At 39.7% G+C, this 24692-nt stretch overlaps 1 protein-coding gene, 1 long non-coding RNA gene and 1 pseudogene across 2 annotated transcripts in view; 1 reads left to right on the top strand and 2 right to left on the bottom strand.

Moving 5' to 3' along the window:
• The first annotated feature begins 840 nt into the window (after window positions 1–840).
• LOC139579374 (GTPase IMAP family member 4-like) lies at window positions 841–7381 on the top strand. The gene is made up of 3 exons (XM_071407946.1): window positions 841–994; window positions 1192–1791; window positions 2060–7381. Exons 1-3 carry the CDS (start codon window positions 973–975, stop codon window positions 2920–2922), a joined length of 1485 nt encoding a protein of 494 aa, XP_071264047.1. The 5' UTR covers window positions 841–972; the 3' UTR covers window positions 2923–7381.
• Window positions 7382–13740: 6359 nt separating this feature from the next.
• LOC139579371 (uncharacterized) overlaps window positions 13741–24692 on the bottom strand; it is a 331703-nt gene continuing 320751 nt past the window's right edge. Inside the window, exon 2 of the long non-coding RNA XR_011675738.1 lies at window positions 13741–14080. This is a non-coding gene — a long non-coding RNA (uncharacterized lncRNA). The remainder of the gene's footprint in view (window positions 14081–24692) is intronic.
• LOC139577930 (GTPase IMAP family member 9-like) lies at window positions 17458–18954 on the bottom strand (annotated as a pseudogene).

The raw sequence follows: 24692 nt of genomic DNA, 5'->3' as shown, positions 1-24692 counted from the left end.
ATTACAGACAGAAAATCTCAGTTTCATCAGTTGTCCGGGTGGCTGGTCTCCGACGATCCTGCAGGTGAAGAAGCCGGATGTGGAGGTCCTGGGCTGGCGTGATTACACGTGGTCAGCCGTTGTTTTTCTCTAAAAAGATGTGGGAGGTGGCTTATGGTAGAGAAATGAACATTAAATGCTCTGGCAACAGCTCTGGTGGACATTTCCTCAGTCAGCATGCCAATTGCACTCTCCCTCAACTTGAGACATCTATGGCCTTGTGTTATATCACAAAACTGCACATTTTAGAGTGCCCCTTTAATGTCCTCAGCACAAGGTACACCTGTGTAACGATCATGCTGTTTAATCAGCTTCTTGATATGCCACATGTGTCAGGTGGATGGATTATCTTTGCAAAGGAGAAACGCTCAATAACAGGGATGTAAACAAATTTGTGTACAACATTTTAGAAAAATAAGCTTTTTGTGCATGTAGAACATTTATGGGGTGTTTTATTTCAACTCATGAAACATGGACCCAACACTTTACATTTATAATTTTGCTCAGTATACACTACCGTTCAAAAGTTCAGGGTCACTTAGAAATGTAAAATAAACAACAGTCATTTACAACATTAACAATGTCTACACTGTATTTCTGATCAATTAGATTTTATTTTAATGGACAAAAAATGTGCTTTTCTTTAAAAAAAACAAGGACATTTCTAAGTGACCCCAAACTTTTGAACGGTAGTGTAAATATATTTTTTAAACAGCAAGAACAATATTTGGTTTAGCCTACTACTGGGAGTAAATCTACTGCATTTAAAGCATTATTATGTTGGTGAGGAGCCTAGAGGTCAAACATTTAAAGCACGGCTCATGCATAAATTCAAAATACAAATGTAGTTGAATCCCAATTTTGCACCTGCTTACTCTGTTGCAGTGACTTTTTGTAACATGGTGTCCCTGGTGATGTGCAGAGAGAGATGATATGGCACAGGCTCCCTTATCTGGTAAGACAACTAGTCACAATTATCAGACATTGAGAACAAAATTCCAAAGTAATTTCTTTGTTCTCTCTTCTTCATCTTAACCATTAGTGTTAAATAAACCATCTGTCTTTTCTAGCAAAATATATATTTCTGTCAGTTTATTTTAGTAAATGTTTGAGGTGACTATGTATAATCTACATGCACTGTTTGTGTTTTAGATCCTGATTGTCTTATAGAGATTGTACTGGTGGGGAAAGTTGGATGTGGGAAGAGTGCTTCAGGAAACACCATCCTCAGCAGGGAGGAGTTTAAATCGTCATGTAGTTTCTCAACTGTGACAAAGACTTGTGAGAGGAAGACAGAAGTTGTTTGTGGGAGGGAGATAGCTCTCGTGGACACTCCTGGACTAGACTGTGCTGAGGTGTCCAGTTACGAACTGTTTCTATCCTTAAAGAAGGAAACATACGAATTCATCAATATCTTCCTGCTGGTTATCCAGCTGGGCAGGTTCACAGAGGAACAGAATGCAGCTGTACAAAAGATGGAGGACATATTTGGTGATGAGGTGAGAGAGTTCACCATGATACTCTTCACACATGGAGACATGTTGAAACGTACATCGATAGAAGACTATATCCAAAATGCAGGTGAACCACTTGGGCAAGTTGTTCAGAGATATGTTCAGAGATACCATGTGTTCAACAATGAGTCTGGTCCTCCAAGCCAGGTGACAGAACTGTTTGAGAAGATCAACAGAATGCGGACTGTGATACATAACAGATCGTACTACTTTTGGTCACCCGGAGCAAAGAAGAGTGGTAAGTTAGTGCTCTGTCTGATTTAGATTTAGATTTAACTTGCTGGTCAATAACAACTTAGAATGGTGATCCAATTAATCAAATCGTCTGACTTGCCTGCACGGTTACATAAAAATATGAAATAAATACCTTTATGGTATGAAAAATTTGGAAAATACAGGAAAATACACTCTAGTCCTACTGACAAATGATCAGTGTTCCATCAAAAACAGCTGGATGAAGTGTCAATAACGCTACAATTAAATAATGTCTCTTTGCTTTAAAACAGAGCTGGTATTGTACATCTCAATGAAGACGGGGCCTAGCTTTTGGGTTGTCGAGAAAGAATTGCACCGGGGAATACTTATCTTAACCGACGGTTTTACATATCTATCAGTAATGGAGGACATTATGGATTATGAAGTAAAACGAGTGGAGGAAATAAAAAGACTTGAGGAGGAGAGAAAAAGACTTGAGGAGGAGAGACAAGAATATAAGGCAATGGAAATAATGTTTAATATGCCGAGGATCTATGGACCTCTGTGGAGAAACAGGCGTGAGAAGGAGCGAGAAAGACTTGAGGAGGAGCGAGAAAGACTTGAGGAGAGAGAAAGACTTGAGGAGGAGAGAGAAAGACTTGAGGAGGAGAGAAAAAGACGTGAGGAAGCGAGCGAAAGACGTGAGGAGATGAAAATAATATTTGAGGAGCTGTTGAGCTGTAGATATGTGTTTAGAAAAAGACGTGAGGAGGGAAGAAAAAGACGTGTGGAGGAGAGAGAAAGACGTGAGGAGGAGAGCGAAAGACGTGTGGAGGAGAGAGAAAGACGTGTGGAGGAGAGCGAAAGACGTGAGGAGAGAGAAAGACGTGTGGAGGAGAGAGAAAGACGTGAGGAGAGAGAAAGACGTGTGGAGGAGAGAGAAAGACGTGTGGAGGAGAGAGAAAGACGTGTGGAGGAGAGCGAAAGACGTGTGGAGGAGAGCGAAAGACGTGAGGAGAGAGAAAGACGTGTGGAGGAGAGAGAAAGACGTGTGGAGGAGAGCGAAAGACGTGTGGAGGAGAGCGAAAGACGTGTGGAGGAGAGCGAAAGACGTGTGGAGGAGAGCGAAAGACGTGTGGAGGAGAGCGAAAGACGTGAGGGGAGAAAGACGTGAAGAGGAGAGAAAGACGTGAAGAGGAGAGAGAAAGACGTGAAGAGGAGAGAGAAAGACGTGAGGAGGAGAGCGAAATACTTGAGGATAAGAGCGAAAGATTTGAGGTTCTGTGGCGCTATAGTTCTAGGGAGAGAGAAAGACGTGAGGAGGAGAGAGAAAGTCGTGAGGAGGAGAGAGAAAGTCGTGAGGAGGAGAGAGAAAGTCGTGAGGAGGAGAGAGAAAGTCGTGAGGAGGAGAGAGAAAGTCGTGAGGAGGAGAGAGAAAGACGTGAGGAGGAGAGAAAAAGACCTGAGGTGGAGAGAAAAAGACGCGAGGAGATGAGGAAAATAGTATTTGTGGAACTGTGGATCTATAGACATGTGGAGAGAGAAAGATGTGTGGAGGAGAGAGAAAGACGTGAGGAGGAGAGAGAAAGACATGAGGAGAGGAGAGAAAGACGTGCGGAGAGGGTAAACCTCTTTGAGCTGGGGTTCAATACCTTTGTGAGTAGAGCAAGATGTGAGGAGGAGAGAAACAGACTCGAGGAGGAGAGAAACAGACGCGAGGAGGAGAGAAAAAGACGTGTGGAGGAAAGAAAAAGACGCGAGGAGGAGAGAAAAAGACGTGAGGAGATGATGGAAATAATATTTGGGGAGCTGTGGAGCTATAGACATGTGGAGAGAGAAAGATGTGAGGAGGAGAGAAAAAGACGCGAGGAGGAGAGAAAAAGACGCAAGGAGGAGAGAAAAAGACACGAGGAGGAGAGAAAAAGACGCAAGGAGGAGAGAGAAAGACGCGAGGAGGAGAGAAAAAGACGCGAGGAGGAGAGAAAAAGACGCAAGGAGGAGAGAGAAAGACGCTAGGAGGAAAAGAGAAAAAGACGCGAGGAGGAAGAGAGAAAAAGACACGAGGAGGAGAGAAAAAGACGCGAGGAGGAAAAGAGAAAAAGACGCGAGGAGGAAGAGAGAAAAAGACGCAAGGAGGAAGAGAGAAAAAGACGCGAGGAGGAAGAGAGCAAAATACTTGAAGAGCATTTAAAGAATGCCTGCACATGCATGTAGGATTATTGGGAGCTGGAGCAACAAGCTCCAGTTTTAGGACTTGGAATGACAGTAGAAGTGGTGCAGCAGCTGCAACTGGAGTAGGAACTGCACAAAGCAATGAACACAAATTGCAGTGGACAGAGTAAAAGGTATCAGCACTGTTGATTCTGCTGTTTCCTACAGAAAATGCAGATGGTATTGACATTTTAATGGATGTTAAAACTGTTGAAGGACCAACCACCCTTTGTGGAAGGGACATCATCACAATATTTGATGTATTGGTGGTTTGTTATGATCAAACTTGTTTCATATGTTGTTTGTCTGTCCAGGTGGTGTACAAGTTTCAGTGATTACAGCTGTGTATTTTTTTGGTAAAGTCTCATAAGAGCTTTGGACACCTGTATTGTGCAATATTTGGCCATTATTATTTTCAAAATTCCTGAAAAACATATTTGCAGATGTCAAGCAAACCATTCCATGATGGAGCCACCACCATGCTTGAAAATAAGGAGGCAGGTTATGTTGTGTTGGATTTGCTCCAAACATAAAACTTTCCATTTAGGTCAAAAAGTATTGCTTTGCCGTGTTTTTTGTTTTTTGCATATTACTTTGGTACCTTATTACATTCAAGATGTTAGTTTCTATATATTTGTATTGTTCTTTTCAGTCTTTCATTTATGTCATTACTGTGAGTCACTTCAAAGACGTTCCTGGACGTTCTGCCGCCCTAGGCGAGACAAAAAATATGCATATTCCCCCCCCGAAGTAAGTTTGGCCAATATTTTTCTCCGCTAAAAGTCAAACAGAACATTATAGCAGCCCAAGTCATAGGCCATATTTCTCCAATGTCAAACCAGTGTCTTTTTTGCAATGCTGTTTGTAAATAATTAAATCTTAGACATCCTTAAGAATCTAAGCATGGCACTTTCAAAAGTGACATTTCCACCCAGACAGACGCTCTACTGAGGCAGAAAAATGTAAGCTTCAACTGCAGGCTACTCGTCCATTGCATAACCCAAAAACAGTAGTGCTTCCCTAAAAGCTGCCTTGGTTTAAAAAGAAAGCAGAAGGCTCAATTAATGGTGAAAGAATCGCAAAGTCAATTTGCTTTTCTCCTTGAATATTATAGGCTGCAGCTCAGCGTCAGAATGCCATAGAGAGGAATGAAAATATCCCCATAAGCATCAGTTATGTCTTTCGCTGGCATTTTAAAGCTTGTTTCTACCTTAAGGCATCACAGAGTTAAGCATTTTCATAGAATGCTTTTTGAAAATATGAAGCAAACAATAGATATCCTTTTTGCCCTTTTCTTTAACAAAGGTATGTGATTCCCAAACACATCAAGCCCTTTCCAGACACGGAGGTATTTAAGAAGTACATGCAACAGTATTGGATTATTTGGCTATACCAACATCTATGGATAGCACAATTGTGTTTATCAAATAGGTAGTCTTACCACTTATTCATGGGAATAGGAAGAAATAGGCTCCAATTATACATGTAATTCTATAATTAGGCCCATATAAAATGTTGATGCGCGCGTGCACATATAGGAGGTCACTTACCAGGCAGAAAGGAATTTTACTTCTTCCCCTGCATCGGAGAGTTACAATGTTGCAATCATTATGCAGCCAACTGCCTACAGTAGGAAACATAGTTTCTTACTAATAATATGACACCTGTTATCACACATGGCACGACCCCACAATTGTTACAATTACAATAAAAATAACTATTTAACATGTCATTTAATATTCCTGTAGAACAGTAAAAAGAGTGAGATCTTTTGAGCTTTGGGAACAAGTGCTTTCATAAATGCATGGCGGGCCTCGTTTCGCTGGAGCAATGTAAAATAAGCTATATGTCAATGACCCAGCCTTAACGAATGTCGTTTATTTACTTATTGAATTTGATTGTCTAACATCAGTTTCCGCATCTATTTATTTTGTGGCCTGCCTAGAGTGGCATCTTTCCTCTGCTGTGGTGATGCAATGCAGTCAGCGCTGTTTTCTCTCTGTAGCTGTCCATGGTCCTGAAATCAAATCGTCTGAGAGAGATGTAGTCTATTTAAACCTAAAAAATACAAAGTAAACCGGTGATAAATAATTATCTTACAAATTACTCGGTGATAGAATTAATGCGAGTGTGTGATCAACGGTTACCTTTTATTCAAAGACAAGTTGACTCGCTTTGCCTTCCTGGCAGCAAAAGCACACACTGCTTTGTAAGACAACTCGTGCTCAATTGATATGGTAGCTAGTCCTTTGAGTCTCTCTTGATTCATAGTAGAGCGCAGGTAGTTTTTAATGAGTTTGAGCTTGGAGAATGTGCACTCTCCACTAGCCACTCTCACAGGGAGGCAACACATGCATTGGGAAACAAGTAGGACATTTGATGTCTGGATATGTACTCCAGTGCATTCAGTGGTTTTGCCTCACTGTCCAGTCTCCTGCTCAAGACTTTGAGCTCATTACACAGCTATTTTGAGTCAATGTCCCTGGAATCCCCAGCCTTCTCCAGTCCCTGATAAGTGCTGCAGTGTCCATGTCCTTGATGGTGCAGATGTTGTACAGGATGCTGAAAAAACTGCTGTGCTATTCGAGCTGGGTAAAGCGCTCGTTGACAGACTAGATAGCATAATCAATAATCTGATTAAAGAAATGTGCTTAGAAGTTCTGCTGAGGTTCGGTCACAGGCTCATGCTCAGTCATGGGATGGAACGTGCACTGGGAAACAGGGCTCAATACCCAGCTTCTCTGCCAACTCTTTTGCGCTTGCTAATGTGCCAGCGAAAGCTGCATCAGAGCGGTGGTCTTGGAGGATACCCTGGTTGAGTTCAATTGTGCCGCTGCTTGTGAAAGGTTAAAACTCACTGCCTGCAAAAATCCAGCAGGGAATTTATTTGCTTTAGAGATTGTGCCTCATTTCTCATTAGTTAAAAAAATATATAGTTGCTTCCTTATAGTTTTTGTCTCGTAGACATGGTAGCAAATTTCCTCACACTTAAAATATATAAAAAATACTACAATGCAATAAAATGCAAATTAATAACTTAAAAATAATACAATGTGATTTTCTGGATTTTTGTTTTAGATTCCGTCTCTCACAGCTGAAGTATACCTATGATAAAAATTAAGGACCTCTACATGCTTTGTAAGTAGGAAAACCTGCAAAATTGGCAGTGTATCAAATACTTGTTCTCCCCACTGTATATATATATTTGTTTGTTTATGTAGGCTGTAGCAAAATCTAGCTAAAGTGCCATTTTACTGGTTGACATTTTAAGTATAATGCATTTGATTTGCGATGATGAGACAAATGTTATATTTCTTTGATGTTACAGACATACTAGGACCAACAATAGTAGCCTGCCTTCAACTTTATCAGACACTTGCTCATACTAGTATATCAATTAATAATTAAAATACCTCTTTTGACCTTGGGGGGGTTTATTTATTTAATGCACTATACTGACATTGTACTAGGGTAACGCACAATTACAGGCTGTATCACAACCAGCCGTGATTGAGAGTACCATAGGGCGGCGCACAATTGGCCCAGCGTCGTCTGGTTTAGGGTTTGGCCGGGGTAGGCCGTTATTGTAAATAAGAATTTGTTCTGAACTGACCTGCCTAGTTAAATAAAGGTAATTTTTTTATATATATATATATATATATATATATATATATATATATATATATATATATATATACAGTGGGGAGAACAAGTATTTGATACACTGCCGATTTTGCAGGTTTTCCTACTTACAAAGCATGTAGAGGTCTGTAATTTTTATCATAGGTACACTTCAACTGTGAGAGACGGAATATAAAACAAAAATCCAGAAAATCACATTGTATGATTTTTAAGTAATTAATTTGCATTTTATTGCATGACATAAGTATTTGATACATCAGAAAAGCAGAACTTAATATTTGGTACAGAAACCTTTGTTTGCAATTACAGAGATCATACGTTTCCTGTAGTTCTTGACTAGGTTTGCACACACTGCAGCAGGGATTTTGGCCCACTCCTCCCTACAGATCTTCTCCAGATCCTTCAGGTTTCGGGGCTGTCGCTGGGCAATACGGACTTTCAGCTCCCTCCAAAGATCTTCTATTGGGTTCAGGTCTGGAGACTGGCTAGGCCACTCCAGGACCTTGAGATGCTTCTTACGGAGCCACTCCTTAGTTGCCATGGCTGTGTGCTTCGTGTCGTTGTCATGCTGGAAGACCCAGCCACGACCCATCTTCAATGCTCTTACTGAGGGAAGGAGGTTGTTGGCTAAGATCTCGCAATACATGGCCCCATCCATCCTCCCCTCAATACGGTGCAGTCGTCCTGTCCCCTTTGCAGAAAAGCATCCCCAAAGAATGATGTTTCCACCTCCATGCTTCACGGTTGGGATGGTGTTCTTGGGGTTGTACTCATCCTTCTTCTTCCTCCAAACACGGCGAGTGGAGTTTAGACCAAAAAGCTCTATTTTTGAATCATCAGACCACATGACCTTCTCCCATTCCTCCTCTGGATCATCCAGATGGTCATTGGCAAACTTCAGACGGGCCTGGACATGCGCCTGCTTGAGCAGGGGGACCTTGTGTGCGCTGCAGGATTTTAATCCATGACGGCGTAGTGTGTTACTAATGGTTTTCTTTGAGACTGTGGTCCCAGCTCTCTTCAGGTCATTGACCAGGTCCTGCTGTGTAGTTCTGGGCTGATCCCTCACCTTCCTCATGATCATTGATGCCCCACGAGGTGAGATCTTGCATGGAGCCCCAGACCGAGGGTGATTGACCATCATCTTGAACTTCTTCTATTTTCTTCTATTTTCTAATAATTGCGCCAACAGTTGTTGCCTTCTCACCAAGCTGCTTGCCTATTGTCCTGTAGCCCATCCCAGCCTTGTACAGGTCTACAATTTATCCCTGATGTCCTTACACAGCTCTCTGGTCTTGGCCATTGTGGAGAGGTTGGAGTCTGTTTGATTGAGTGTGTGGACAGGTGTCTTTTATACAGGTAACGAGTTCAAACAGGTGCAGTTAATACAGGTAATGAGTGGAGAACAGGAGGGCTTCTTAAAGAAAAACTAACAGGTCTGTGAGAGCCGGAATTCTTACTGGTTGGTAGGTGATCAAATACTTATGTCATGCAATAAAATGCAAATGAATTACTTAAAAATCATACAATGTGATTTTCTGGATTTTTGTTTTAGATTCCGTCTCTCACAGTTGAAGTGTACCTATGATAAAAATTACAGACCTCTACATGCTTTGTAAGTAGGAAAACCTGCCAAATCGGCAGTGTATCAAATACTTGTTCTCCCCACTGTATATATATATAGATGGTACCATATGATTTACTACCATTTAACATAATTGTGCATTACCATGGTAGAATGTATATTGAAGTTTCAAACCATGGTATTTACAATATACAGATCTATACCATGGTATAAATGAGAGTTGTCCAACTGAATGTATTCAACTGAAATATGTCTTCCGCATTTAACCCAACCCCCCCGAATCAGAGAGATTTGGGGGGCTGCCTTAATCAACATCCACATCTTCAGCGCCCGGGGAACAGTGGGTTAACTACCTTTTTCAGAACGACAGATTTTTACCTTGTCAGCTTGGGGATTCGATCTAGCAACCTTTCAGTTACTGGCCCAACACACTAACCACTAGGCTACCATGGTATTATTTAAGTGCATGGCAGTACCATCATACTTCAAAGCGAAAATAATGGTACATTGTCATGATTCAGATCTATACCATGGTATAAATGATGCAATACCATGGTAATATTGAGGTATAATGTTAGTACCATGATAGTAACATCATACTTCAAGGCTAAACACATGGTACATTTCCATGATTAAGACTGTACCATGGTATGAATTAAAGCACCATAGTAGTAATGTGGTAAAATTGTTTAAGGGGAGGTAGTGTAACTATCAAAGCCACTTGAGGGCACTCGAAAAAAGCTAATTTAGAGTTTAAAAAACTACCTAGGTGGACTTATTGATGAATTTATAGAGTATAAGAGAATGAAAGTTGGCCTTGAATTTCCTTTCAATCTGGGAAAGGGCCAAAATACATTTTAACAGGAACACTTCAGGGCAGCCAAGCTCTTCAGACAAGCCAGAGAACACCAGACATGAACTCATATCTCCTCTCACAATTTACAGGATAGGATCCTTGGAAACATATTGTAGTCGTCACTACTTGCAGCATGAACAAAAAGATCGAACTGGGTATCGCACACAGCACAGAATTGTATATTTCCCTGAGTAAAGATGAAACAGCTCCCATTGTTGCCTAAGAAGCATGATGAATGGAGATTAACTGTTTAAGCACAAACCATTACCATTAATGTCATAGTTATTTCATTGCACTATAAAATAATACCTTGCTGTTTTTTGGTTTTCATTGCCAATCCTGAAATAAAAAAGCTAAGATCTCTCTCTTTAACTGATTGCTTTCTGTGCTATAGTCTAACTAGTACAGTGAATAGGGAGATATAAGGTATATAAAGGGAATATTGGCCAATATAACGTATTTTGCTGGATAGAACCTCACTGTACTATCTGCAATGAAGTCTTGGAGAAAGACATGTATATGGTTATCTTACTGTGGAGACAAGTCATGAGAGATGAGAGATAGAAAGTATTGTGGTCACCATAAGGCATGTTGACAGGAAGACTGCAGATGTAAATGAGATGTTAGCTAAATCTGTTGCAACGTATCACTTCTCAATTCTGAGACATGTTTTGTCGTACATTGTCCCTGTTCAGATAAACTTAATACATCTAAATAAATATATTCTACCGTTATTGTAGCCTACATTAAGAATGACAATTGGGGGGATGATGAACAAATATGTAGCTGTTTTTGTATCGTTATTCTTTTTTAGAGATCACTGGAAAAGCAGTAACCGATAAAAAAAATAAAACATACTTTGTTTTATTATTAACACTCACAATAGACACATTCCAGCCATCAAGCATTTGTCAAGTAAATTTCCCATAGGGACATAATGTAATTAATTACTTCATCCATGTGATAATTCTGTGTTGTGTTACTCTTAGGACCTCACAGAACCATGGTTCTCATAATGTAAAGAAATCTTCATTATCCACTATGCACCACAGTCAATTGATTCCCTCATGTTGTATCAGCTTAGAAACTTGATGCATTACTGACACTTTGAAGTCAACACAAAAGTGTCTAGAGGGCAGGGAGTTCTAATGCAAAGACACATTTTCTATGAAATCATGTGACTTAGCCTGCTCAATCACACTCAAAGAGATGGTAGCATAACAGGAAGGAAAGACCTAAAGGGGAAGTAACATTTCTGCAGAAGAGGTGGGGATGTGGTGTATAAACGGCCATTTCCTCTTCAAGTCTCTGTGCTTTCAATAGTAGTTTTTTCGCAACCCCCAACAGTAGAAATTGTGGGCCTCCCATGTAGACAGAGGCAGGAAGTGGAAATGTGAAATCATGTGACTTAAGCTGCATTTGGTGACATGTCATATTATTGAAATATAGTTTGTGTTCATACACATTATGGATAAAATCAACCAAACTACCAATAAACCACTGATAGCTGGAAACAGGCAACAAGATCCTTACCAACTTGATCAACATCATGAACATAATTGCCATGTTTCAGGCGACCCCCGCGAAACACAACCAGATTGATTGGATGATTGGTTGATTGATTGATTGGAGACAGCTTGTGTCAATTACAGAACATTTCCTAGGATTTCCTACCTGCAGCAACGCTGGTGGATATTGCCGGAAATACCAGTAAAAGCATATGGCTCTGGTCAAATGTAGTGCACTATATAGGGAATAGGGTGCCATTTCAGACACAACCAGTCAGTCAGCCAGCCTCAACAGGAACAATCAGCCTTTATAAAATACAGAGTGCAGCAATTGTCATCAATGGTTTAAGAAAGTAAGTCAAAATGGACATCATTGGACAAACTTTAGTCACACTTAAAAGTATCAAGCAGCACTGTAGCAGGCGTAGTAAGATCCAATATGACCTGGTCAAGTAGGTGGAACGCTACACTATCTCTGGCTACACTATCTCTGGAACGCTACACTATCTCACTATCACTATCACCAGACTACCTCCAAAAATGCTCAACTGTGTAAATACATGCAATGTCGATTTTATAGTATTGCAAGTCAGTGTTTGAACACAATATAACATACAAGGTCACCCTCTAGTGGACATTTGATAAACTATCTCAGTTAAGATCTGGAAAGCCAGAACATCAGGATGTATGGTTATAAATAATGATGCAGTTGTTGGACTTACAAAGAAATGGTACTGAATCTCAGTTCTGTTGGACTCCGTCTCATACAGGAGTTAATGAAATTATATAGCAGATACAGAAAAAAAAAATGAAATTCTGTTTTTGATATACAGGTGCAGTTGTGTAGAGGGGAAATTAAAACATTGATTCAGAAACATGGGTTAGATTGTTGGAATACATTTTTATAGTACTGGAGATTAGTGTCATGGGAACACAATTAGGACGTTATGTTGTGTAGGGGGAGATCAGGGCATACGGTATTGAATTCCTCTGAAGTAGATAGGGAAACATGGTACTGGAATATGTAATGGCTGTATAGTAGAGGAAACAGTTGAACATGTTATGTTGTGAAATGTATGATGTAGAAAGGGAGAGGTTGTTTGACAGGGTCAGAGAGGTTGGATGGGAATGGGGAGTGGGTGGTATTTTGGGTGGGGGTGATGGCAGTAGTGAGTTTTGTATGGAATTGCTTTATTTTTTTTGAAATTCAGGGTTAGTTATGAGAATATAGTGGTATTCACAGGTTGCACCTCCGTCCCCCGGTTGCATCATGCCATTGTCATGAATGTTCTCAAGTCGCCCTCTACCAGCGGCGCCATAGTGGTGCCCTAAAGGGGTGATGAACCCAGCCATTCTGGACGGAGGCTGACTACTATGTGTAGAAAGAGTGTAGAAAGTGAGTGAACAAACCAGTGACACACTGCAATTATCAAATAAAATGGTCAGCAGCTGCCATTACCAGATCTCAAGTGATAAATTAATAGCCAGCATCTTATTTCCCATTCTGTTTCTCACTTTAAACTCCCAATACTCTACCACTGTCCAACACCTCCACACACACACACACACAACAACATGCTTTCTATACATAATTATGTATGACTTACACATGTATGAATAACTTTTTAACCATGTGGCTTGTGACCATTTGACTTGTAAATATTTACACAAGATTGTGTTTACTGATGTCCACAAGACTAACTCACCTATCTAAATATATTTTAATCAGGCAATACAGCTCAAAGGCACAATAATACAAAAATATGTCCCATTGGTTTTACTTTGAACAATAAAGAAGCTTTTTACTTCCATTGTCCTCCAAGAGCTGCTGAATCTCCTCTCTAGTTCAGTTTGCTCCTTTAAATCATTAACCTTGGTTTGAGAGCCAGGTAGCAGCAGTGATCCCTTCCCTTCACACACATGGTCTCTTCACAGAACAAATGCAAGGGGACTATCAATATCATGGCCACTAGAGGGAAGTCGACAACAGCTACAGTTTTAAAAACCTAGAGGGAATTATTGAAGAACTGATAGAGAATCCGAGAGCGAAAGTTGGCCTTGCCTTTCCTATCAACCTGGAAAAGAGTCTAAATATATTTTAACTGCAACACTTCAAGTCAGCCAAGCTCTTCAGCAAAGCCAGAGAACACCAGACATTAATTCCTATCTCCTCTCACAATTTACAGAATATAGTCATTTGAAATGTATTTTATTAATCAATACTTGAACATAAATATAGATGTGGTTATCGTCACACGTTTGACAGTGCAGAATTGTATATTTCCCTGAGTAAAGGTGAAAGTGAAAAGTTGATTTCTGCTTGTCAGGATAAAAAGCTATATGCTACTGTAATATTAATTTACAGTTGCAGTCACAGCTCACATTGCTGCCTCAGAAGCATGATGAATGGAGATTTAGTATTTAACCATTACTATTAATGTCATAGTTATTTCATGACACTATAAAATAAAGGTCCACTGAAAATACCTTCCTGTTTTTTTGTTTTCATTGCCAATCTGAAATAAAAAAGCTATGATCTCTCTCTTTAACTGATTCCTTTCTGTGCTAGATTTGGGTATGTGATTTTAGGCGAAAATTAGGCTATCCCTATATTTTAGCAAGTACTTTTGATACTTAAGTGTCTTTAAAACCAAATACTTTTAGACTTTTACTCAAGTAGTATTTTACTGTGTGACTTTCACTTGAGTCATTTTCTATTAAGGTATCTTTACTTTGACTCAAGTGTGACAATTTACAGTTTTTTCAATTGTTTAAGCACAATTTTGAAAACAGGGCCCGGTTTGTCAAAACACTACACACAATTAGCACAACCCTACACCAAAGTAGCACAACACTTCAGATCATTTGCAAAATGGAAAACTTTTGTCAAAACTATACACGACTTCATAAAAATTATATTTTGTTACCATACGAAACACACATATTTCATATGACTTCAATCCTTTTGAACCAATTACACACTGCTGTTGCTAACCTCAAACACTTTTAGCAAGTCTAATTGTCAGTGATTAGAGTAGTGTAAATGAAGTACAGAGAGAAAGTGCAACTGTACAAACACTACACAAGACCAACGCTGCAGACTGAGGAAAATATCATTTATTTCTCTCCATATACCCAAATCAGTCAACATGTCACTATGGAGAATCACAACAAAACATGTCCCAGTTTTCATGCTACTACAGTAGTGTGCATAACACTGTTAGCTCAGCAAACAACAGACAAACTTAAAATACTGTATCCAGTACAGGTTACAATTACAGTAAATAACAACAACAATAAACATAAAAAAGAATCAGAAAAAAACTGACAATATTGTACAGAAAATACTACAGTAAACATACTATACATTATCTCTTCGCCTAGCTGGATCTGATCAGAGAATTTCATCAACATCACAAGCAATATCGTCATTAGGAAGACAACGCGGGAAGAACCGTCTTGAATGTCGAATCCATCCTTGCACAGCTGCGCCGTCGACTTGGTCACAGGCGTCCTCCATGGCCTGAATGAGGGGTACCTGAGCCTGGGGCTGGAGATCGTAAACCTTCCACCGCCATGCAGAGAAAAACTCTTCGATAGGGTTTAGAAACGGAGAGTATGGTGGAAGGTATAGTACTGTCAACTGTGGATGGTGTTGAAACCAGTTCTGGACCAAAGCAGAGCGGTGGAATGACACATTGTCCCAGAAGACCGTGTATTGCATGTGGTGCATTTCTTTACCTACTCTGACGATGTGGTGCAATCGGTCCAAAAATGCGAGAATGTGAGGTCTGTTGTAAGGGCCCATTTTGGCATGATGGAGGACAACCCCATGCTGTTAAATGGCTGCGCAAAGGGTGATGTTATCCCCACGTTGCCCTGGGACATTGATTACAGCCCTGTGGCCAATGATATTTCTGCCTCGCCTTCTTGCTTTTGTGAGGTTGAACCCTACCTCATCAGTATACAGTATATGAATTCATGCAGGATTTCCTCAGCATCCATCTGCAAAACTCCCTGAAATACAGTGAAAGACAAGATTGTGTAGTTCAGGATAGGTCGAGTATACAGTCAATGTAAAAAAGTAATGTGTGCAGTATGCAACATCACAGTGCTAAAGTGAACAATACAAACCTCCACATACTCATGCCGCAGCCGTTTGACCCTCTCTGAATTCCGCTCAAAAGGCACTCGATAAAGTTGTTTCATTTGAACCTGATGTCTTTTCAGGATGCGTGCCAGTGTTGACTGAGAGACCTGATGGACATTATTGAAAATGGCATGGTCACTGATAATGTTGGCTTTAGGTTCTCTGAGCCTGATAGCATTATTGGCCAAAACCATGTCTATTATCTCTCTCTCTTGTTCTTGCGTGAATATGGGCCCCCTTCCTCCTTGTCGTTCCCGACCCTCAAGCCTATGTAGAGAATAATACATGTAACTTACTGTACAATGTCACAGGAAGGGGTATCACAAGTGCGGATATGGTGCATACAATAAGCGGCTGATTACTGTAACTGTAGACAGATCTTCTTTTACCTGTTTTCCTGTCGAAAAGTGACATTATGACAGATGCCACTGTATATCTGCTAAGATTTGGCTGAACTCTCAGTCCAGCCTCCCTCAGCGTCAATCCATGGTTCACAACATGGTCCACTAGTGTTGCACGAATGTCATTTGATAAGTTTGGTCCTCTTCTTCTTTGTGCACATTCTCCTCCTGCTTCAGGTCTTCCTCGGCCTCTGCCTCGGCCTCTGCCTCTTCCTCGTTCTCTGTGTACTCCTCCTCTCACCCTCACTCTTCTTCTGACTCCTTCCATTTTGGTTGAAGGCAGGTGAACCTACCTCCTGCATTTTTATAGTGCTTAAACCTGATTGGTGTGTCTACAATTTAGCAATCATGTGTTTGTGCACCTGATGGCTGTGTTTAACAGATTGGCTCATAGGTGTGGTAATTTGACAGTCAGTGCTTTTGAATTGAAAGGAAGTGACATTATGATATACTTCTGTGTCTGATGTATACAAGTGTGTTTAGTGTTTTGCAAATCACTGTGTGTAATGTTTTGTAAATAGTGTGAAGCTGACAATGTGCTTACAGTTGTGCAAATCTAGCCTTGTGTTTTGCTCCTTGAGTGTAAGGTTTTGCTAATTGTGGGAAAAGTTAAATTGTAGTGTGTCAGCAATCGTAAAAAACTGTAGTACCTTTTCCACCTCTGGTCAAAAGTAGTGCATTATATAGGGAATAGGATGTCAATTTGTCAGTCGGTCCCAGAGCTTACGATTTGTTTTTCTCCCTCTGCTGGCCTGGAGGACCCAGACAGACCAGGCCACCATGGCTCACATGGCTGTGTCTCAATACCCTTAAATGGCTTCCATTCCACATAACCTTTACTTCTAGGAGAAGCTATACAGGACCTGACGAGGGAAAACTCCAGGCCTTAGATATAGACCTGGAGGTTTTCCTAGTCAGGTCACATGGTCAGGAAAAGGTCTCGGCCATATTTATATAATATTAACTGATATGAGGAGGCTTAAAAAGGTTTATGACTATATGGCTATAGCTATTAACATTCATAACCAGTTCTAACCAGTTAATCTATCTAGTGATCTGTAGGAAAGGAGGAGGAGGAAAGATAAATAAGACTATTGGGATGTAGCCGGTCTCCCTTAACTGTAGTGGCCAGAGAGTCTCTTTATTACTTCACTGTTTAAACAGCATGATTTACAAAGTCTGGACAACTGTGTGCATCCATCTGAAGAATTCCACTGTTTTGTCCCATATTGATGATGTCATAATGACAATGGTGTGAACACCGACCCATATGTCCATGGAACAACCGAGTCATGGAGTGTAATGCACTGAATGAAGACGTTTTTTTTGATGTTGATTAAAACATATTTTATTTATAATGCCAATGCACGAATGTTACCCTGCAATCACATATGTAGCTAATTACCAGCTTTAATAAACTGTCATGATGATTATTTGTGTTATTTTAAGAAAATGTCCTCATTGAATACAAAGGAAAACATTGAATTGTATCTGGCATTTGTCTTAAATTGTCATTACATAATGTTTACTATTGACATATATGGAAACAATCACAGACACAGCAGAGCCAGGTTAAATGTCATAGAGATTTATGTAAGCTATAGAATATACATCTATAGAAGTCAATGGGTCCACAGTTACAGACTATAACATTAGAATGGCAACAGAGTACACTGTCTGTAGATGCATTCAATGCAATGCAATACAATTGTAATTACATTCAATGTGACTAAGCTTGGGACTCTCGAACAGCATTGTTTCAGATTTTCATTGTATACTGCAAGCACCTTGTACTGCTTTCACCACTGGTTCAATAACTCCTTTAACCAATCTATAAAGCCATTTTCTCCTTCAGCTCTCTCTCTTGCCTCCCTTTCAGATTTTTCCCTCACCTCCTTTATTTCTTTATCTTTAGCCTCATTTTCCAGTTTCAGTTTCTTCAGTTCCTCCTCCCTGAGTCTCTGCTCTTCCTTCTCTCTCTGGATTCTCTTCTTCTCCTCTTTAATCGCTTTCTCCTGAGACTCTTGTTCCATTTTCTTCAGTTGCTCCTCATGTCTGTGTTTCTGCTCTTCGTTCTCTCTCAGGATCCTCTCATTCTCCTCTTTAAGCGCTTTCTCCCGAGCCTCTTGTTTCATTTTTTCTTTCTTCAGTTTCTCCTCCTCTCTGCGTATCTTCTCTTCTTCCTCTCTCATGATCCTGTTCTTCTCCTCTTCAATCGCTCTCTCAGCCTTCTGGAACGTCTCAGTGGTGTAAAATGCGTGCTCCATTCATCTTCACCATCTTGTTTATTTTCTCAAGCAGCTCTGTGACCTGGGAGGGATTCTTATCTTTGTTGTTAAAGACATGATATCCCCCATTGCATTGAGAAACTAAACTTTGCAGACCTGGATTTTCACCCAGGAAGTCTTCAATTGTTACATCATCATCATCAAGAAGGTCTCCATGTGTGAAGAGAACCATGGTGTATTTCGATGCTTCATCACTAAATAATGTCTGAATCATCTCCACAGTGTTCCGCTCCTCTTCAGTGAATCTTCCCAGCTTGAGCACAACCAGGAACACATGGGGACCAGGAGCAGAGAGAGAGATGCACAGAGCGATCTTTCTCAGTGCCTCCTCATTGGACAATGTAGTATCAAACAACCCTGGGGTGTTGATAACAGCTACACTTTGCTCACTCACCTTCCCTCTTGTCTTTTTACAGTCTTTTGTCGGAGAAATGGAGGAAAACTTTGATTCGAAAGCTTTTGTCCGCACAATGGTGTTTCCTGCTGCACTTTTCCCAGCTCCAGTCTTCCTGACCAGAACAATCCGGACCTCCTCCTTTTGTGTCTGCGGTTGGAGTCCTGTTGGATTAAATGGACACGAATGTTACCTTTTAAACTTCATGTACCACATGTTAGCACATTTTCAGGAATGGCTACATTTCTAAGATTCACACTTCTTCCTGACACACAGCAATACTTCGTGGTCTGCACAAAATACTCTGTGAGCATCGCCTGTACAGATGTAGGATCTTCATTTGAGCCAGTTTGTTACAGCAGGAAAATAATCCTGAGGCAACAGGAAATGTAAATTATGATGTGGAGTTATATTAATGGATATTTTTGTAGGGATTGATATTTTTCATTAGGGTAAATCAAGTCTGAACTTTCAAAGTGGAAATTACTAACTTTAGAAGCCTTTTATAAACTCAAATACGCAACATGTTTCAATTTCCTGCTAAGCAGGAAAAACTTCAGCAACAAAAGAGTGATCAAACTAAGATCCTATTGACTACTATCAAATACCAACAAAACTCTTAAGGTTACTTTTATAATTTAAAGGCCACAGTACAAAAATAAATGTCTAATCCATGTTTTCCTTTTTAGAATCATTACATCAAGTGAGAAAGAGAACAAAAGAGAGAGAGAGCGAGAGCGAGAAGTGCTCATGAACAGTGATGTACAATCAGTGCATAGTCTACTAGCATTAATGCAAAATTATGTAATATGAATGTAAAAAAAATTAAAAAAATACTAAATATAAGTAGAATATCTAGTCCCAAATAAAATGTTACCTAAAGTATCAATAAAACATCTGTTTTAACTAAATAATATATAATAAAATGAGTTACTGCACTAACTTGTATATTACAATGTAACTAATACTGATAACTATTTGTGTCAACTTGACAAAAAAATAAAAGCAGTGGGGTAAGATAAAAATAATGCTCCCCGTCATTATATTTCTCGAGCACATGAAGTTTAACTTCTTGCCACTAGGGGGTGCCATTTCGACATAGCACAATTTCGTGCCCATTTCAAACGGCCTCGTACTCAATTCTTGCTCGTACAATATGCATATTATTATTAATATTGGATAGAAAACTCTCTAGTTTCTAAAACCGTTTGAATTATGTCTGTGGGTGAACCAGAACTCTTTCTGCAGCGAAATCCATGACAGGACCTGCGAAGGTCTGAAAACGAAGATCTGTTTTGAGATCAGTTTAAAGCCCTGTATGTGTCGTATGGGTCGACATGAACTGCACCCGCCTTCCCCTGGATGTCAGTAACCAACGAGAAGTGGAATGGGGTCTCTACGTCATTCTCAGAGTTTATAAATGGCCATGGAGCGAGAGGACCTCTTTTCGTCTTTCCCCTTTACGCAACGCAGGACCTCAGGATAGCATTTTGAAACGCTCAGTTATCGACCTTAATTTTCTGGCTGCAGGGTGAATATTGAAAAAACTGGAAAATATGTGCACATTTTCAAACGGCCTCTTAAGAAATTTTTGATTTTACAATATGCATATATTTACTACTATTGGATAGATAACAGTCTATAGTTTCTAAAAACGTTTGAATTATTTCTCTAAGTGGAACAGAACTATTTTTACAGCCATTTTCCTATCCGAATTGAGATTTCCAAAATGCGATGTGTCTCTTTAAGACCTTGTCTATAAAAGGTCATGACACTTAGGACCGTAGAAACACGTCATACGCCTTCATCTGGGTGTAATGCGGAAGTGAGAGTTGAAAGGAGTCGAATATCTCTTCCAGGGACTGAATACAACATCTTCTTGTGAGACCTGCGCAGTTTAATTTTTTTTCCGGGCGCGAGGCAGAACCTGGACTCGGCTCCTGGAATACGCTCGTTAAAGGTGAATATGACCTCTGCCTACGATATTATTTGATACATGTCACAAAATCATCCTAAAGTATGTTTTTTCAATATACTTTAATTATATTATTGCAATTTATTCTGGACTTTAGATGTGATGCGACGGAAGAATTTTTTGAAGAAAGACAGATTAGCGCCGCACGGCCATTGTGCTTGCTAACCAAAGAGGGAAATAATTCGTTCTGGAACCCAACTAAAGACTGTACTGGACAATGGACCCCGTTACAACATTCTGATGGAAGATCAACAAAGATAAGGACCCAATTTGGGATGCTTTTTCATATATCTGTCGAACTGTGCTATGCTAGCGCTTGACTAGAATCAATGCTGCCGTATGCTAGCTAATGTTGTAAGCTAATATAACGATATATTGTGTTTTCGCTGTAAAACACTTCAAAAATCGGAAATATTGGCTCTATTCACACGATATTTGTCTTTCATTAGCTATCCACCATATGTTTTTCTGAAATGTTTTATGAGGTGTAATTAGTAGTTGACGTTGGTGTCTGTATTTTCTCTGGCTACTCCCGTGTGATTTCAGACTGTAGCTATGATGTAGCAATGATGGGAGCAGTAATGTAAAACTGATTTATAGCTAAAATATGCACATTTTATGAACAAAACATAGATTTATTGTGTAACATGTTATAGGACTGTCATCTGAGGTAGTTTTTTCTAGGTTGTTTAGGTTGGTTCTAGGTTATTTAGGTTGGCTTGTGCATGCTACTTGAATCATAATTCATACATCATAATCATAATCATACGTGTCTGTCCACTTTTTTATTTGGTGGTGAGCTAACATAAATATATGTGGTGTTTTCTCTGTAAAACATTTAAAAAATCGGACATGTTGGCTGGATTGACAAGATGTTTATCTTTCAAATGCTGTATTGGACTTGTTAATATGTGAAAGTTAAATATTTTAAAAAAATAGATTTTGAATTTCGCGCCCTACAATTGAGTTGGATGTTGTCACAGTTGTACCGATATCGGGACAGCCCGCCTAACAGGTTAACTTCTTATGGCTGCAAGGGGCAGTATTGAGTAGCCAGATAAAAGATGCCCATTTCAAACGGCCTCGTACTCAATTCTTGCTCGTACAATATGCATATTATTATTACTATTGGATAGAAAACACTCTCTAGTTTCTAAAACCGTTTGAATTATTTCTCTGAGTGAAACAGAACTCATTCTGCAGCACATTTCCTGACCAGGAAGTGGAATGTCTGAAATCGATGCTCTGTTCAACTTCCTGCCTATACATGGGCATGAAACGTAGGAGTCTACATGCACTTCATAGACCTTCCCCTGGTTGTCAAGAGACTGTGAGAGAAGAAAGTTTGTGTTGATCTTGTTCTGAATTGGAATACAAGCTCTTTGTATGACGTGTCCCTCATTTCCGGTACTCTTGGCAGCGCCATTGGGACAGTGGGATTGCCTTCTGTTTAGCTGCCGTTATGGACGACTACTATCTCCGGCTAAGATTTTATTTGATACATGTGACCATATCATCGTAAAGTATGTTTTTTCAATATAGTTTAATCAGATTATTGAAATTTTTTCGGGAGTTTTGCCGTGTCCGTTCTCTGACTTTGTTGACGTTGGAGAGATCCGTGCCACTTGGCAAGTGCCCATGCTAAATGAAGAGGGAAATTTGCCGTTCCAGATCCAAACAACGACTGTTCTGGACAAAGGACACCTTGTCCAACATTCTGACGGAAGATCACCAAAAGTAAGAAACATTTTATGATGCTATTTCTAATATCTGTCGTGCATGTGAACTGGTCGTCGGCGCCCAAGTGTTTCTGGCTATTGTGGCTACGCTAAAAAAACGCTACATTTTGTTTTCGCTGTAAAACATTTAATAAATCGGAAATATTGTCTGGAATCACAAGATGCCTGTCTTTCAATTGCTGTACACTATGTATTTTTCAGAAATGTTTTATGATAAGTAATAGGTATTTAATATAAGTAATTAGGTATTTGACGTTGGTGTCTGTAAATATTATGTCTGCTTTCGGTGCAATTTCTGATTGTAGCTGAAATGTAAACTATGATTTATACCTGAAATATGCAAATTTTTCGAACAAAACATATGCTATACAATAAATATGTTATCAGACTGTCATCTGAGGAGGTTGTTTCTTGGTTAGTGGCTATTTATATCTTTATTTGGTCGAATTTGTGATAGCTACTGATGCAGTAAAAAACTGTTGGAGTAAATAAAGTGGTGTCTTTTGCTAACGTGGTTAGCTAATAGATTTACATATTTTGTTTTCCCTGTAAAACATTTAAAAAATCGGACATGTTGGCTGGATTCACAAGATGTGTACCTTTCATATGCTGTATTGTACTTGTTAATGTGTGAAAGTTAAATATTTAAAAAATATATATTTTGAATTTCGCGCCCTGCACTTGAGCTGGATGTTGTCATAAGTGTACCGGTGTCGGGCTGTACCCCAAACAGGTTAACAAGTTTTAAGTGTCTTCACTTATTGCAAATCATGTGAAAGGATGTGTTGATTAATAGGGAACCAATTCATTGTATGGGCACCAGTCACTCCCTCCTCCGGCTTTGGGGGAGATAAGGTCTGAGATAGGATGTGTGGGGTAGTGTCTGGAACGATTGCACGACTTCTCTGATGTTGCAACTATCTTGGGATATAGTAATGGTTAAAGGACAATGGTTTTACTTGAGAAATGGGTATCTGGATCTGACAATTGATTTATGCCATAGAATGAGTTGGTGTTTTTGTACAATGGGATACCGACGTCGGGCTTGCACGCCAAACAGGTTAATGAACGTAAACTGAACACTTACACATACAAAAGCAACAAACGTGACCAAACCGAAAACAGTCCCGTGTGGCACGAACACTGACACGAGATACAAACACCCACAAAACACACGTGAAACCCCGGCTGCCTAAGTATGATTCTCAATCAGGGACAACGATTGACAGCTGCCTCTGATTGAGAATCATACCAGGCTGAACACAAAACCCCAACAAATAAAATAACACATAGACAACCCACCCCAACTCACGCCCTGACCAACTAATTAAATACAAGAAAAAGGAAAAACAGGTCAGGAACGTGACATTATGTTTGTTAAAACTTCTCTAGGATATGTAGCGTCCCACTTGGCCAATAGCCAGGGAAAATGTAGAGCGCCAAATTCAAAAAAAATTATATAAAATCAAACTTTCATTAAATCACACATGTAAGATACCAAATTAAAGCTACACTCATTGTGAATCCAGCCACCATGTCAGATTTCAAAAAGTATTTTCGGCAAAAGCATAAGATGCTATTATCTGATGATAGCACAACAGTAAACAAAGAGAGTGTAGCATATTTCAACACTGCAGGCATGAAACAAAACGCAGAAATAAAATATAAATCATGCCTTAACTGCTTACTTTCAATGCTATCATCTATCTAGTACAGGGCATAGGGAGATGTAGATATAAGGTATACAAAGGGAACATTGGACAATAGACCGTATTTTGCTGGATAGAACCTCACTGGATTATTTACAGTGGCTTATGTTATAGCGAGGAGAGTGGCCAAAACCTGGGGGCAAAACTGCTAGTACACAGTTCGACACATATATGAAATAGCATCACAAAATGGGTCCTACTTTTGGTGATCTTCCATCAGAATGTTGGACAAGGTGTCCTTTGTCAAGAACAATCGTTGTTTGGATTTAGAACGTCCTTTTCCCTCTTGAATTAGCAAGCGCACTAGCCAAGTTGCGCGAAGCTCTCCTTTCTGAACAAAGGCACACAACGCAACACGCCTAACGTCCCGAATAAATTTCAAAAATCTAATAAAACTATATTGAAAAAACATACTTTACGATGATATTGTCACATGTATCAAATAAAATCAAAGCCGGAGATAGTATTCGCCTATAACGAAAGCTA

Source organism: Salvelinus alpinus, chromosome 6, assembly GCF_045679555.1.
Source record: "Salvelinus alpinus chromosome 6, SLU_Salpinus.1, whole genome shotgun sequence".
Taxonomy (NCBI): domain Eukaryota; kingdom Metazoa; phylum Chordata; class Actinopteri; order Salmoniformes; family Salmonidae; genus Salvelinus; species Salvelinus alpinus.
Note: the sequence above shows the minus strand (reverse complement) of the source record. Positions and strands in the feature narration are given on the sequence as shown.

Bases quoted from the DNA above. Each gene is read 5' to 3' on its own strand.
- LOC139579374 (XM_071407946.1), top strand. From the start codon at position 973: ATGGCACAGGCTCCCTTATCTG. The intron at 995-1,191 runs GTAAGACAACTA...TTTGTGTTTTAG, and splicing joins GGCACAGGCTCCCTTATCTG to ATCCTGATTGTCTTATAGAG. The intron at 1,792-2,059 runs GTAAGTTAGTGC...GCTTTAAAACAG, and splicing joins ACCCGGAGCAAAGAAGAGTG to AGCTGGTATTGTACATCTCA.